This window comes from Lonchura striata, chromosome 3, assembly GCF_046129695.1.
Source record: "Lonchura striata isolate bLonStr1 chromosome 3, bLonStr1.mat, whole genome shotgun sequence".
Classification (NCBI taxonomy): Eukaryota; Metazoa; Chordata; class Aves; order Passeriformes; family Estrildidae; genus Lonchura; species Lonchura striata.
The window spans coordinates 59,721,967-59,734,047 of NC_134605.1; the positions used below are offsets into that span (position 1 = coordinate 59,721,967).

At 37.9% G+C, this 12,081-nt stretch overlaps 1 protein-coding gene across 1 annotated transcript in view; it reads right to left on the reverse strand.

The window, feature by feature from the left end:
* Window positions 1–8,043: 8,043 nt before the first annotated feature.
* Window positions 8,044–12,081, reverse strand: part of ENPP3 (ectonucleotide pyrophosphatase/phosphodiesterase 3) — a 35,569-nt gene continuing 31,531 nt past the window's right edge. The window contains exons 23-25 of the mRNA XM_021540695.2: window positions 11,839–11,971; window positions 10,134–10,290; window positions 8,044–8,632 (exon numbers count right to left, since the gene is read on the reverse strand). Coding sequence (XP_021396370.1) covers window positions 8,459–8,632; window positions 10,134–10,290; window positions 11,839–11,971 — 464 coding nt within the window. The 3' untranslated portion in view covers window positions 8,044–8,458. The remainder of the gene's footprint in view (window positions 8,633–10,133; window positions 10,291–11,838; window positions 11,972–12,081) is intronic.

Genomic DNA, 12,081 nt, shown 5'->3' on the forward strand with positions numbered 1-12,081 from the left:
TGATTCACAAGCAACCAAAACAGAGCATGAGTTAGGACTGATGAAATGAGCACAAGCAGTGCTCATACAAATCCTGGCCACACAGATGCTTTTTATTTAAAATGCAGTAAACCCAGGCAAGTTTCTCAGGTTACTGGTTGGCAAAGACTTGAGGTGCTAATTAATCCCTTTTAAACATCATTAATCACTATCTCAATCAAAAAGGTCTTGCATTACCTTTCAAAAGTAAAAATGCTTTTTTTTCCTTTCACTTAATCATTATTCACTGAGGCAAATAACACAGGCCCAAGTGAGTCATTGAGGCAGTTGCCTGCTATCATGGGTAACTGTAATTCAGGATGATTCAGAGGTTGACCAAGCTCTTTACTTTAAAGTATTTTTGTTCATCCCTTGCAATTTCCATAGAATAGATGTTCCAGAGGCCTACTGGTGAGAATCTGTCTTCTGATTTCCAACTAAATCTACAGCTAGCAAATTTATGTATCATTATAATTATTTGGTGCTAACATTTTTTTATATTATAAACTACTCTTTTTTTTCTTTCTCTGCTGTTCATCGCTATTATCACTCTTAGGAGTACTAGAAAGAGTAGTTATCCTCCTCTTAGTTTCTGGATTTGCTCTGCTAAGCAAGAAAAAAATTTAAAATCTCTTGTTTGTGAAGAGATTAAAGTAGGTAGGCATATAGTGATTTAATTTTCCATATTATATAAGAGTCTTCCTTTGCTTTTGCTCCAAAATGAAATCACCTCACACCTATATAGAATTACAGGTCTTCCTTACATTTTGGAGTCTCTTTCTTGTACTAAAAAACCAACAAAAATGTATAATCAGTATGTATTTGCCAGACTTACATGAGCTGTACTCTGTTTCTGCCTCTGACAACCACCTCTGAAAGCCATGTGGATCACTATTTGTCAAGCTGTTTAGCTACTGGCAACTGAGGACAGGAGGTTTCACCAATGGCAGTCACACCATTTTTCAAGTTGAAGGAAGTTTTCTGCTCCATGAGAGCTTTCTGAAGCCCTGTGTGCACTCTCCACAGGCTTCGGGATGACTAAAGACCACATTACTGGAAGTTTCACTGCCACTGATGGTCATCCCAGGTCTACACACAATCTTTGTGCCCCCTGGCCTGAGCTGGCCAAACCCATAAGTAGCTACATGTGAAACCATTCAGAATTAATATCTGAAGAAGCAATTATGCCATTCTTTATTTTCTCTCCTCTACCTGGCCATTAGGGCGTCACCACAGCTACCCAGTGCAGCCAAGGCCCCATGGCCATAAAAACACCAATCCCCATGGAACACCTCATTTGCATTCAAAGTAATGAGTACAAGCTGTCAGTAGCTCAAAAAGGACACTGAGCAGTTAAAAAGCACATGGACTATCAGAGACAAGGAGGAAATCACAGTTTTCTTCAGTTTAACCTCAAACCTCAGTACACAAACCAAGATGCCACACAGGAAAAACCTTGAGCATAAACAGGACGCTGATGTGTCATGTCCCATATGTCATTATTCCATGCTATAGCTGTCCAGAATAGCTGTGCAGCTTGGTTGGACAAGAAATAGACTGTGGATTCAGTGATTCATAAATTAGAAGCTTCAGCCAGAACAAACTTTGTTCGGTGCTATTTTACAGTGAAATTATTCTGCATTAACACAGTAGAGAGACATGTAACAGAAATAAAAAACAGAAAAATAATTCCTACAAAAAAACATAATCTCTTTTACAGTGGGTTTCATAAAGTTCCTGAATTATTCAGACTTCCTTTTAATTTTATGTCATGTTTCAATTGTGTTTCAAAAGGTGCCATTTTTTGCAGCAATCAAATAGCAAATTTGTCAAGTAATATTGCACCATTATGCCCATGGTTGTATTAGGCTATTCATAGCTGAGTAATAAGGAATTTCCCTTATTTGCGCTAACAGCTGGTAGCAATTTTTCCCAGCTGCTTTGAAATATATGCTGCTTATTATGTGAGGTATACAAATAATTTTTTTTTTATATATAAAGATTTCACATTGCTTTTGTGAACTTTTTTGGTAATATTTGGTTGCTTTTAATAATGGATAGAACACTTGGTAGTACCACTGACAACATTTCTGCTGGATTATTTCTCTTAAGCATTTTGCTTGTGAGGAAGACCTTAAAATCTGTAACCCATACAGTTTTGCAGCATTTCTCGTGCAATGGTGTCTACTTAGAAGTTCTCAAACACAAGTCATTCAAACCAACTGAAATTTTCTGTCTAATGGTCTTTATGCAAGTACATTAAATTAAATATGTACCTCAGAGAACAGTTATGATGTCATGCAAGTTATCATAAAATGTTAAAGTTTTTTGTGATGGAAAAATGCTTATTTCTGGGTTTCCCATAGCTCATTCTATTCCTTTGTCAGAAACTGTGAGATTTTAATGACTAAATTCACTACTTCTACACTTAGCTTTCTGAAATTCCTGAGTTGCAGAAACAGTATGATTTCTGGTCCAAGAAAGCATGGGTGACAGTGATCAGAGTCTCAAAGCATGAGCATGAAATTAGTTCACATATTGGCTTTATTCCAAATTAATGCTTTAGGAAATGTGGTTGGCACATGAGCCACGTGCTAAGGGCCAAGTTGGAGAAAGGACTTGAGACTTCTTTCCTTGCAAGTGCCAACAGCTGGATAGCACAGAAATCACACTGAGACACAGATGATGGGGAAAACATGAACGAGGCTGGGAAGAGACAAAGATGCACATTGGAGCAAGAAAAATGAGGAGGAGGAACCATGGGAAAGATGTTAGCAGACACAACCAGTAACACATCACACAAAAAACCCCAGGAACTTAGGTGGATTCTTCTTCTACCCAATATTGTAGGTCAACTACAAGGAGAAGTCACTGACCAATCCTTGTGCCCACCACAGCCCATATTTTCCTAAGGAAACATTATTGGTCCTTTTAGAAACTTGTTTCCCTGTTATTGCCCTTCCCATCAGACAGCATCCTGTTTGCTGTCACTGTCTGACACTACCTTTAGGAGTCAAGATTACAGGGAATTATTTACTGCCAAATCACCAAGAGTAAGTTTGATGCACCGAACAGCACCTGAAAATTGTTGGAAATGTTCACAAATTAAAATTTTCTGAAACAAAATTAAAATTTACTGAAACAGATATGACCTTATATCATATGTTTCCTCAGCCTATGTAGCTAAACTGTTTCCAAAACTTTGTACTACTCATAAGATTGAGCTGCATACCACATAAAATGTGATTTAACTCATAACTGAGTAAAGGAAATGAGGCAAGATTTCTCATTCTGTGGAAAGAATTAGAGTAAGCAACAGCCTGAACTCACCTTTCCCATGGGTCTTCAGTCAAGCTTTTAAAAACACAAAGGAACAAAAATTTCAATATTCTGGTATTTTCTACTTTCAGACAGTGCTTTTTTTTTCTGATCTTCCTCCTCTTTGTAACTGAAGACTCATTTATAATGCCTAATGGTGCTAGAGAGATATCCAGCATCTGTAACCTGAACAAAGAGTTACAAAGAATATAAACTAGTGAGATGAAAAGGAGCAGACAATGCCCCTTAGGGAAGAATGGAAAGGAGGGCTACAAACTAACCTCTTTGGAATATTCTATTTCATGAAAATGTGTTTGCAGATGCAGAAAAGGCATCCTTTTGCCTAAAATGAAGGAGAAATTAATAATGAGAAATTAAAACTTACTATCATTTCTGAATCGTGTTTTGCATTCTTGGCTGTTGGCTATATCTTTCAAATATTCTAGAGATGATAGAAATTGTATGCCCAGATGTAGTTTTGGTAGCTACACAAAATTCCATCAGCTTTTCCCCTGACAACAAGCAGGAATGAGGAAAAAAGTCCAAAGCAGCACAGCTGAATAGATGGAAATTACATTCACTAGCTTGCCTGAAAAGCAAACAGAGCTTTCTTTTTCAAAATGCTTTTCCTCATCAATTCCCCATAAATCTTCCTTGTTCCCTGGGAGAGCTGGTTACTCCTGAGATCCGAGGGAGAATTCTGTGGTATGACCTGTATGTGATATGAAGAGAAGGACAGAAAGATTGTTAGTTCCCAGAGTTGTCATGGAATTTTTTTTTTGGTTGATCAAATTGCCTACAGAATAACAGGTTTGTAATCTGCCACTAACAAAAAAAATCAGAGCAATATATAAAATGCATTGAGCAGGATTCTGAAAAAGCACACATTTTTGAAGCATTTTGCTGAACAGTCAGTAGAGGTCTGTTCTGCCTCCACTAGTGCTCAACATGTCAGATGAGTCAGTGTACCCTCAGCAAGTTTGGGTGAGTTTTATCAAGGTGTACAAATACCTGAATGGAGGGTGAAAAGAGGACAGTCAGGCTATTTTCAGCGGTACCCAGTGACATGACAAGAGGCAGTGGACACAAACTGAAACACAAAACATTCAACTTAAACAAAAGAAAAAAGCTTTGGTGTTTTAAGATCCCTATGTTTGCAATGGCCTGTAAAATGAATCTAGATTAACCTTCAAGTTACATACAGGTCTTTTTAGGTTTTGCCTCCATCTTACCGTATAACTAAACCTTGTAGTTATTCAGAGGTCCTCCTGAATTAATGTGGATATCTTTTCTGGAGCTGGCTTAGAAGTGCACAGGTTACTGAAGGAGAGAATGAGGGAGAAAAAAAAATGGGGATTTTGATTTAAGGAATTAACTTTGGCTCATGTTCCCATCAAAATGTGGAGCCAGACGTAGAGCTCATTTTTATTCCAGCTATATGGCACCACAGACAGTCATGCGATTTTTTAAACTCGGCTGCCTTTTCTGTGTTATTTGCAAGCACAGCTGGATTTAGTATGGTTGGCAAATCTGTTTGTGAACTGTTGATCCCACTGAAGCTACAAAGTGGTCAAAATTCACTTGCCCAGCCATGGCCTTCCTGAGAGAGTGGTTTCTAAATCATCTCCTACTGCCAGTGTAACTGTGATCCTGGGACCAGTTGTAAAGGTGTGACCTGGCAGAGAAATGGCATTATTACTGTCAAATATCAGATTAGTTGAGCCTCTTCTGGGCAGAAAAGTGCCCACCACCTGCCCAGATGAGGCTGCCCTGCCTCTTGGCTTCTAACACCACACTGTACAGTCCCTCATCTTGTGCAAAACCACACATCCCTTTGGGGAGTTGTTCCATCTGTTAGGCAGCAATCTGACTCACTGATAAGAGGCAGTCTAGACACCAGACAAAACTCTACAATTTTATCTTTCTTTGGAAAGCCTCTGGAAAGCCGAACTCGTCCTCCCAGCCATGCTTCTCTCACACAGGGTAAGACCTAGAGAAATGTGCATCCTTGCAGCCAGTCCTAGGAGCCACTCGCTCTCGTTCCAGTTCCCAACCATTACAGGCAAAGTCGTCTGTGGCTGATCTTCCTGGACAGTGGGCAGGTTGGTTTATGGGACACATCAGTTGCCAAGTCTCCTTAATGTACATTATGGCAACTGGTGTCCTTGGCACTTCTGCTTTAAGTCTGGTTGATGTCAAACCCAAAGCTGTCCCATGTCCTTACCCTGACTTACACAAATTTGAATTCCACCCAGCACTTCTCATCCTTCAGAGGACACTCCTGCTCTTCAGTTCATGTGTCAGGGTCTGGGAAGGATTTGTATTTCCTGCCACTTTCAGACGAAGGAAAGTCATGCCAGTAGTCTTCACTTCTCCCTCCCCAGGGGAATTGCAATGGGACAGGCAAGTGCTGCTCTAAGAGGACACTTCTGAGCCTCCACTTTTCTCAAGACTTTGGATCCAGAGGCATGATAGATGTGCTTTCCTTTCCTACTGAAAGCCTTTCACCCAGAGGTATTAATTCCCTTACTGCACAGAAATGGCACAGTAAGTATAGAGAAAAAAAAATCTGTACTTACAAACAGTTGCACATGTTGCATATGAAAAATCCCATCATCCTATATACAAATATTGCAGGACCTGTGCAGGAGGTAATTTTTAAAAACAGCCTTTCTATGTAAATCCATTGACACTATTTCCCTTAGAGGAAGATGTCCAAGTTAAAGGGCATTCTGTGCCACTTCAGTGTCTGCTTTTCAACTCAGCTTTGAAGGTACTTCAGGGAGGTACTGACAAAAAGCCAGCAGTCTCCATAATAAATATGAAGTGAACAAAAAAGGCTTGTTTTATATGGTGACAGTCTCACAGAGCCAGGGTGTGGTGTTAGGGAAACAGTAGCACTTATTAAAAAACCATCTGTTAAGCTTTTCCTTGCTGTGCCTTTTCTGGAGCACAGTGGGCTGTTTCCCTTGCCTACATTCTTTCATTATTACTTGGCCTTGCTACAGAAAAAGACTAGATATAGGTAGTGGCAAGTTTCTATACTTGCTTGGAGGTTTGGTTCTAATACTCTAAAACTTAAAAAGGACCCAAGCATAAGAGAGGGAAGCAGCAAGGCCCTCCAGAGTTCAGGTTTTCAATGTCTACAGGAGCACTCAGTTTCTTATCTTCAATAATGATCTATGGAAAATCATGTTTTGCAGAATTTACATTTTTAATTCTCACATGGAAGGTGGCTCAGAGAGCCGAGACTTGACAACATCTGCTTTTGCAGTCAGCAGATTAATTTTTGGCTATTCCACTTCAGTTTTAGGAGTTTCAGAACTGGCTGAAAAGCACAGAAAGAAGGGGATTACCAATTTGGGAAAGCTATACTCACATTCCCTAGGGAACAGAAGTTTGAAATGTTCAGAAACAGCATAATTTCTTAAATCCCAAAACAAAGCAGAATGATTAACAACAGAGGATTATGTTTTAAATTAAATATGATGTGTTTATTTTGTATTGTCTATCTGTTGTTGCTTTAACTTTTTAATTTCTCAGCATTTCAGAGTAAAATAAACCAAATCTATTTTTATACATTTAGTCACTGTTCTTTTGTCCCACTCTTCTACACTAAGTCTAGATTTTTTTATTTGAGTTAGGGTATGATTTACCACAAAGTGAAAAAGCAGTCATGTTCTTAATTGGGGCAGTTTAGCAGAAGTTTCTGATTTAGGTGGGCAGACTTAAGATGTCAAAACATTGTAGGGTGGTGAACTGCAACTCTGTGATGGTGTAATGGTTTCACTGAGATAAAATCTTTATGTTCAGCTTGGTCCGACATCATGATTTTATGATCAATATTGCTAAATTCTGTCTGGTGCATGGGCATACACTGATCATCTTGGGGACTTTGGGAAAAATAGTGTCCTGTGGTGGGTTTGGATTCTTTGTATTGAAAAGTTTGGAAATGTAAAATTTCATTCTTTAGACACAGCTCCTTCAGTCCACAGTTAGTTTTATAGATTGAAACACACTTTCACATTTCTTTAAAATGCCCCCACTCTGCCTATAAATCAAATGATCAATTTTCTGCTGTTTTTCATTTCTGATTGTTCATAAATGCACTTAGCAACATTTGTAGTGGAGTAGTTCATCTCAACACTATTATGGGTGGCATTTTTGTATTAGCATAATACTGAAATTTCCACTGTCTTGTCCTACTTACCCATCCTCAGCAATAATTTGTGTACAGCACAGTGTTACACAATATCTGTGTGCAAAGTCCCTACAGAAAGAGTGACTGTTTTGGATGTTACTACTAATTTTGTGCTCTAATTTCATGTCAAACTATTTAAAAATAGATACAAACATTTTGTTATCATCAGGCATTTGGAAACCACTGCAAATACAGGTACATATCAAGACAAAATTCTGTGCAGAGCATTTATTTTACCTCTTCATGTTCAGAATATTTTAAGATTTCTGAGGGTACAAGAATATAGCTGATGTACTTCACTTCTCTTGTTACTAGCATAATGAATTAACCCAAGTGGAAAACACAGGTGATGATCACTTGCACTACATACAAATTTCTTGTGAGTCTGAATATGTTCCCATATGAATTAATAGGTGAGAAAGAGAAATTCAGAACATTTCAGGATGTGCTTGTATTAGAGAACCATAACCTCTTTGATAAATACAAGGGAAAAAACACACACACACTCCTCTCAAACTGTTTTATTTTTAAACTCCATTGTATAAGTATTTTATACACAATTTACAGTTCTGTTGTCTCTGTAGTATAAAATATGTTCCCTTTACATTTTTTCAATCATTACTACTGCTTTTATATATATATCACATAATATATAATATTTCATGTATTTTTATAGTAACATAATATATTTGTTTTTACATAATAAAAATATATTCTGTATTTTGAAAGCCTGGCTCAACAATTATGATTTAATTCACTTCAGAAAATTTTATGTATCATTTTTATTCAAATTTTATTGGCACAAAGCATTTGACTGAAAAACACAAATTTGAAAAATACTCCCATAATCTTAACTAAGGAAAAAAGTGAAATCACTGAAATTTTCTTTCTTCCAAGCACTGACCCCTTTTCCAAAGATAATCAGTTACTTTCAGTCTCAAATATTGGCAAAAATGTCTTTAGCTGCAAAATCTTGGAGACGGATTCATTTCTTTCCTGGTAAAAGTCAAGCCCAGTTAGCAACTCCACATCCCGAACACGTGCAGAATGAGCCTGAACTCTTTCTTCCACCCATTCAGAAAGTGTCTTATTTTCCTGTCAAAACAAACAAGAACAATGTTCAAACACATATAAGGCCCTCTGTTGTTTGGTGGCAGTGTTAGGCAATTACCAGTGTTTGACCTGGTCTGACAAACGAAAGGCTTCCAGTTGGTAAAACTGCTTTCAGGCTTTCCTGGGCATCTTCACAGCCTTGCTCTTAGGGATCTAATTTAAACAGAATCAAGTGGATGTCTCTTCTACCCACCTCTCCACTTCCAAAGTGACAGAGCAGAAGAATTAAGCTGAAATGGCACTGGCGACTTTTAACTACAGAATGCATGAGTCACATTTCAAACACACAGGTAAGGATAGTTTTAGTTACAGTGCAAATTAGCTGCACTGCTCAGGCCAGTCAAGAAATGGGCACCTGACAACTCACAAAAAGTCCTTACAGCAGCTCAGTCTTGATTGCTGGACAGCAAGAATGATTGCTGGTTAGACAGGGAAAACGATGGAAATGTAACTACTAATCAATCCAAAATGTTATTTTCTGTTCTTTTACTACAAGGATTGTTTTGCAGACAGCTGGTAATTTGCTTTTTCATTAACAATATCTGCTTCTGAGGCAAATGATTAATTAAATTTATGTTACTGCCAAACATGATTAATATAAAGTGAGAAGATTTGGGGTTTATTGCTAAACTTTAGAAATTACAGTCAAATCATTTCTAAATATAACAACTCATTCATTGTAATAATTAGTCAACCCTCAACTACTAAAAAGATCTCAATGGGAAGTTGTGGATTATCCACACTACAAATGGGGAGACACAGAAGTTGTTTCCAAGTAGGGCAAGGTTGCACCTGTCTGGAGTTATGAGTTCAAAGTTATAAATAAACCAAAAACTGTCTGTGAAGACCAGTTCAAGTCTGTGCAGCTGTACTTGTGCAGTATATATACACTGAGTTTAGGAACCTTCTTCAACCCAGAGTTTGTGGAATAGGCACTCAGCTGCCTCAGCAATATGTATTACACTCAGATTATGTATTTTGTTTGCTACAAGGCATAAGATTCACAGTGTTAGTGGTAAACAGAGATTTAATTTAATTCAAGTATGGATTTTAACTGCAGGACCATGCATCCAAATGCCTGCTAATTTCTCATAGATGTGCAATAAGCAACTGAAGAGAATGACACTTAAAGTCCTCTGATACCTCTGAAGTTTATCCTTAAGCAGTCTTCCACAAAGATATCTCATCTCCCTGTTGCCTGTGCTGCTGTTCTCAGGCCTTCTCAGGAGACAGCATTTCCCAATCCTCTTATGTTACCTTCCTTTCTTCTTCCTTGCTTCCTAACAGCTCATTAGTTTCCATCTACCTCTCCTGGAGCTCCTTGGTCTTCTGGTGATTGCTTCTGGTGGAGCTTGAGCTCATTGCCAGCTCATGGGGAATAAGTAAATTCCACAGACTGATAAAGACTCTCTGGATTACTATATTCCCATGGGAATCAGTTCCCAAAGTTCATTGGCACACAGGAAAGTAGAACTACACTTACAGCACAGCTTTCAGTGTTGTCAGGTCGATGAGGAATGATAAAAGACAAAGCATCCAAGGACCCTGAACAGTTCAGTGGAGTATAGGATGTGTTCTTGCAGCTCGTCAGAACCACATAGTAATGGGTTGGGACAGGGATTTTTGTATTGTTTACATACCTACAAAACAAACATTAGTTACAGCATTTATCAAGATATCAAGTATTAACACCACTGATGCAATTAGAAATTTTTAGAATTTACCTCAACATATATCTTTCAATACTATATGACTTAAATTTCTTTTGTAATTGAAAAAAACACCTGATGGGATACACAGCCTCACCATTTATTTAATGAACAGCCAAACATACATGGATTACTCTGTGTGCTACAAGCAGTCCCACTGAAACAGGACTGCTTAATATGGTCAATACTCTGTTCTGCCAGAGTCAGAGATCTCTACAGCTCGAAGAGTCAGAATAGAGCATCATATTTGCCCTTCATTATATGAAGAATTTCAACCACGTGAATTGGAGGAGAGCAATGAGAAAATTAACTTCTGACTCCTTGCCATTGAGAAATGCCAGAACAGTGACTTGTGGCTGTGTGTTGTAGAAACCAGTTTAGGATAATCAGTTGAGAACGTCTTTGCTGCTCTTTTCTGACTGTTCTGCAAACATGGTCAGTCTTGTGTATAAAGAGCTGGATGCTTCCCAGGCTTTTTGGTTCAGTATTGAACAAAACACTATCACTGAAATTATTATACTGCTTTGTATGACTGCCTAACCATGCTGACTAAAACATGCTTATTCCAAACTGGAGGCAGCATTATGTGGTCAACTGGGTATTACAGCATTCTGCTTGGAAGGAAGTTGTAGTCTCTTTTCCCTTCCACCCTCCTATTACGTGGCAGGGTGATTTTCCCATTCTCAAACCGTTTTAAACAAATGTGGTCAAGTCTAGCCTGAATAAAACATCTCCAGTGACAGATTCAGCTGTGCAGATTTCCCAGCACCTTTCTACTTGCTCTCACTCTCACAAGGTATTTTCCCTAAATTAAGCTTTTCTATTTCTGTTTTTATTTCCTGTATCCTTATTCACTGACATAAATAATTGGTCTTCATAATTTATGTGTAAACATGTCAGATGTTGCAGTGAGCTGTGTAAGCCATAGTTATGCACAGGTACCTCTCAGGAATGTTACATTTTGGATTTCTAGTTATGTGATTCAGCAAAGGCAAACACACAAATCTGATCTTTGATAAAATACATCAGTTTGAGACAATAGGAAGAAACAACAAACAGGTGAGTGAGGTCAACATCAAAGTGAGAAAATTATGCTTAAGCATGTCTTCTGCATGTTAAAATGTCATACATTCTCCCAGCATTTCTGGGCTGGGTGATGATACAGAAGCCCAAAATCTAAAATTTAGGCATCATCTTGGGAAACTAATTACTAGTCTGTACCTGTGCATGTGTATAGAGATACACATGTAACTTCACAGCTTTTTTACTCTTTACTTGAACTTCAACTTTCATGGTACTGTATCTGTTTGCCAAGAGCCTTTCCTGTTGTATGAGTAATAGTGGATGCAGGATTAGAGAGAGAATACTGCATTCTCCATTATACTTGTTTCTTAGTCTTTTAAAACAATAGGGATTTTTTGTGTGGAAACACAGTGGAAGTCATATAGAGTTTGACTTCTGACTTTTCCACGTACTTACTGTTTAATTTCATCAAGGTTATCAAAATGGCCATCATAATTGTAATCAAACACTGGTCCACTGATAACATTTACCCCATTCCTTTCTCTAGCATACTTCTGAAGAAGCACATTATGGAAATAGTCCCATATGTCTGTCATAAAAAGAAAATAAAAGGAAAATTAATATAAATTTAAAGTCATTTCACCACTGAAGAAAAATAGCGTATTTTTGTTTTCACTATAGATTAATAAAAAAAAGTTC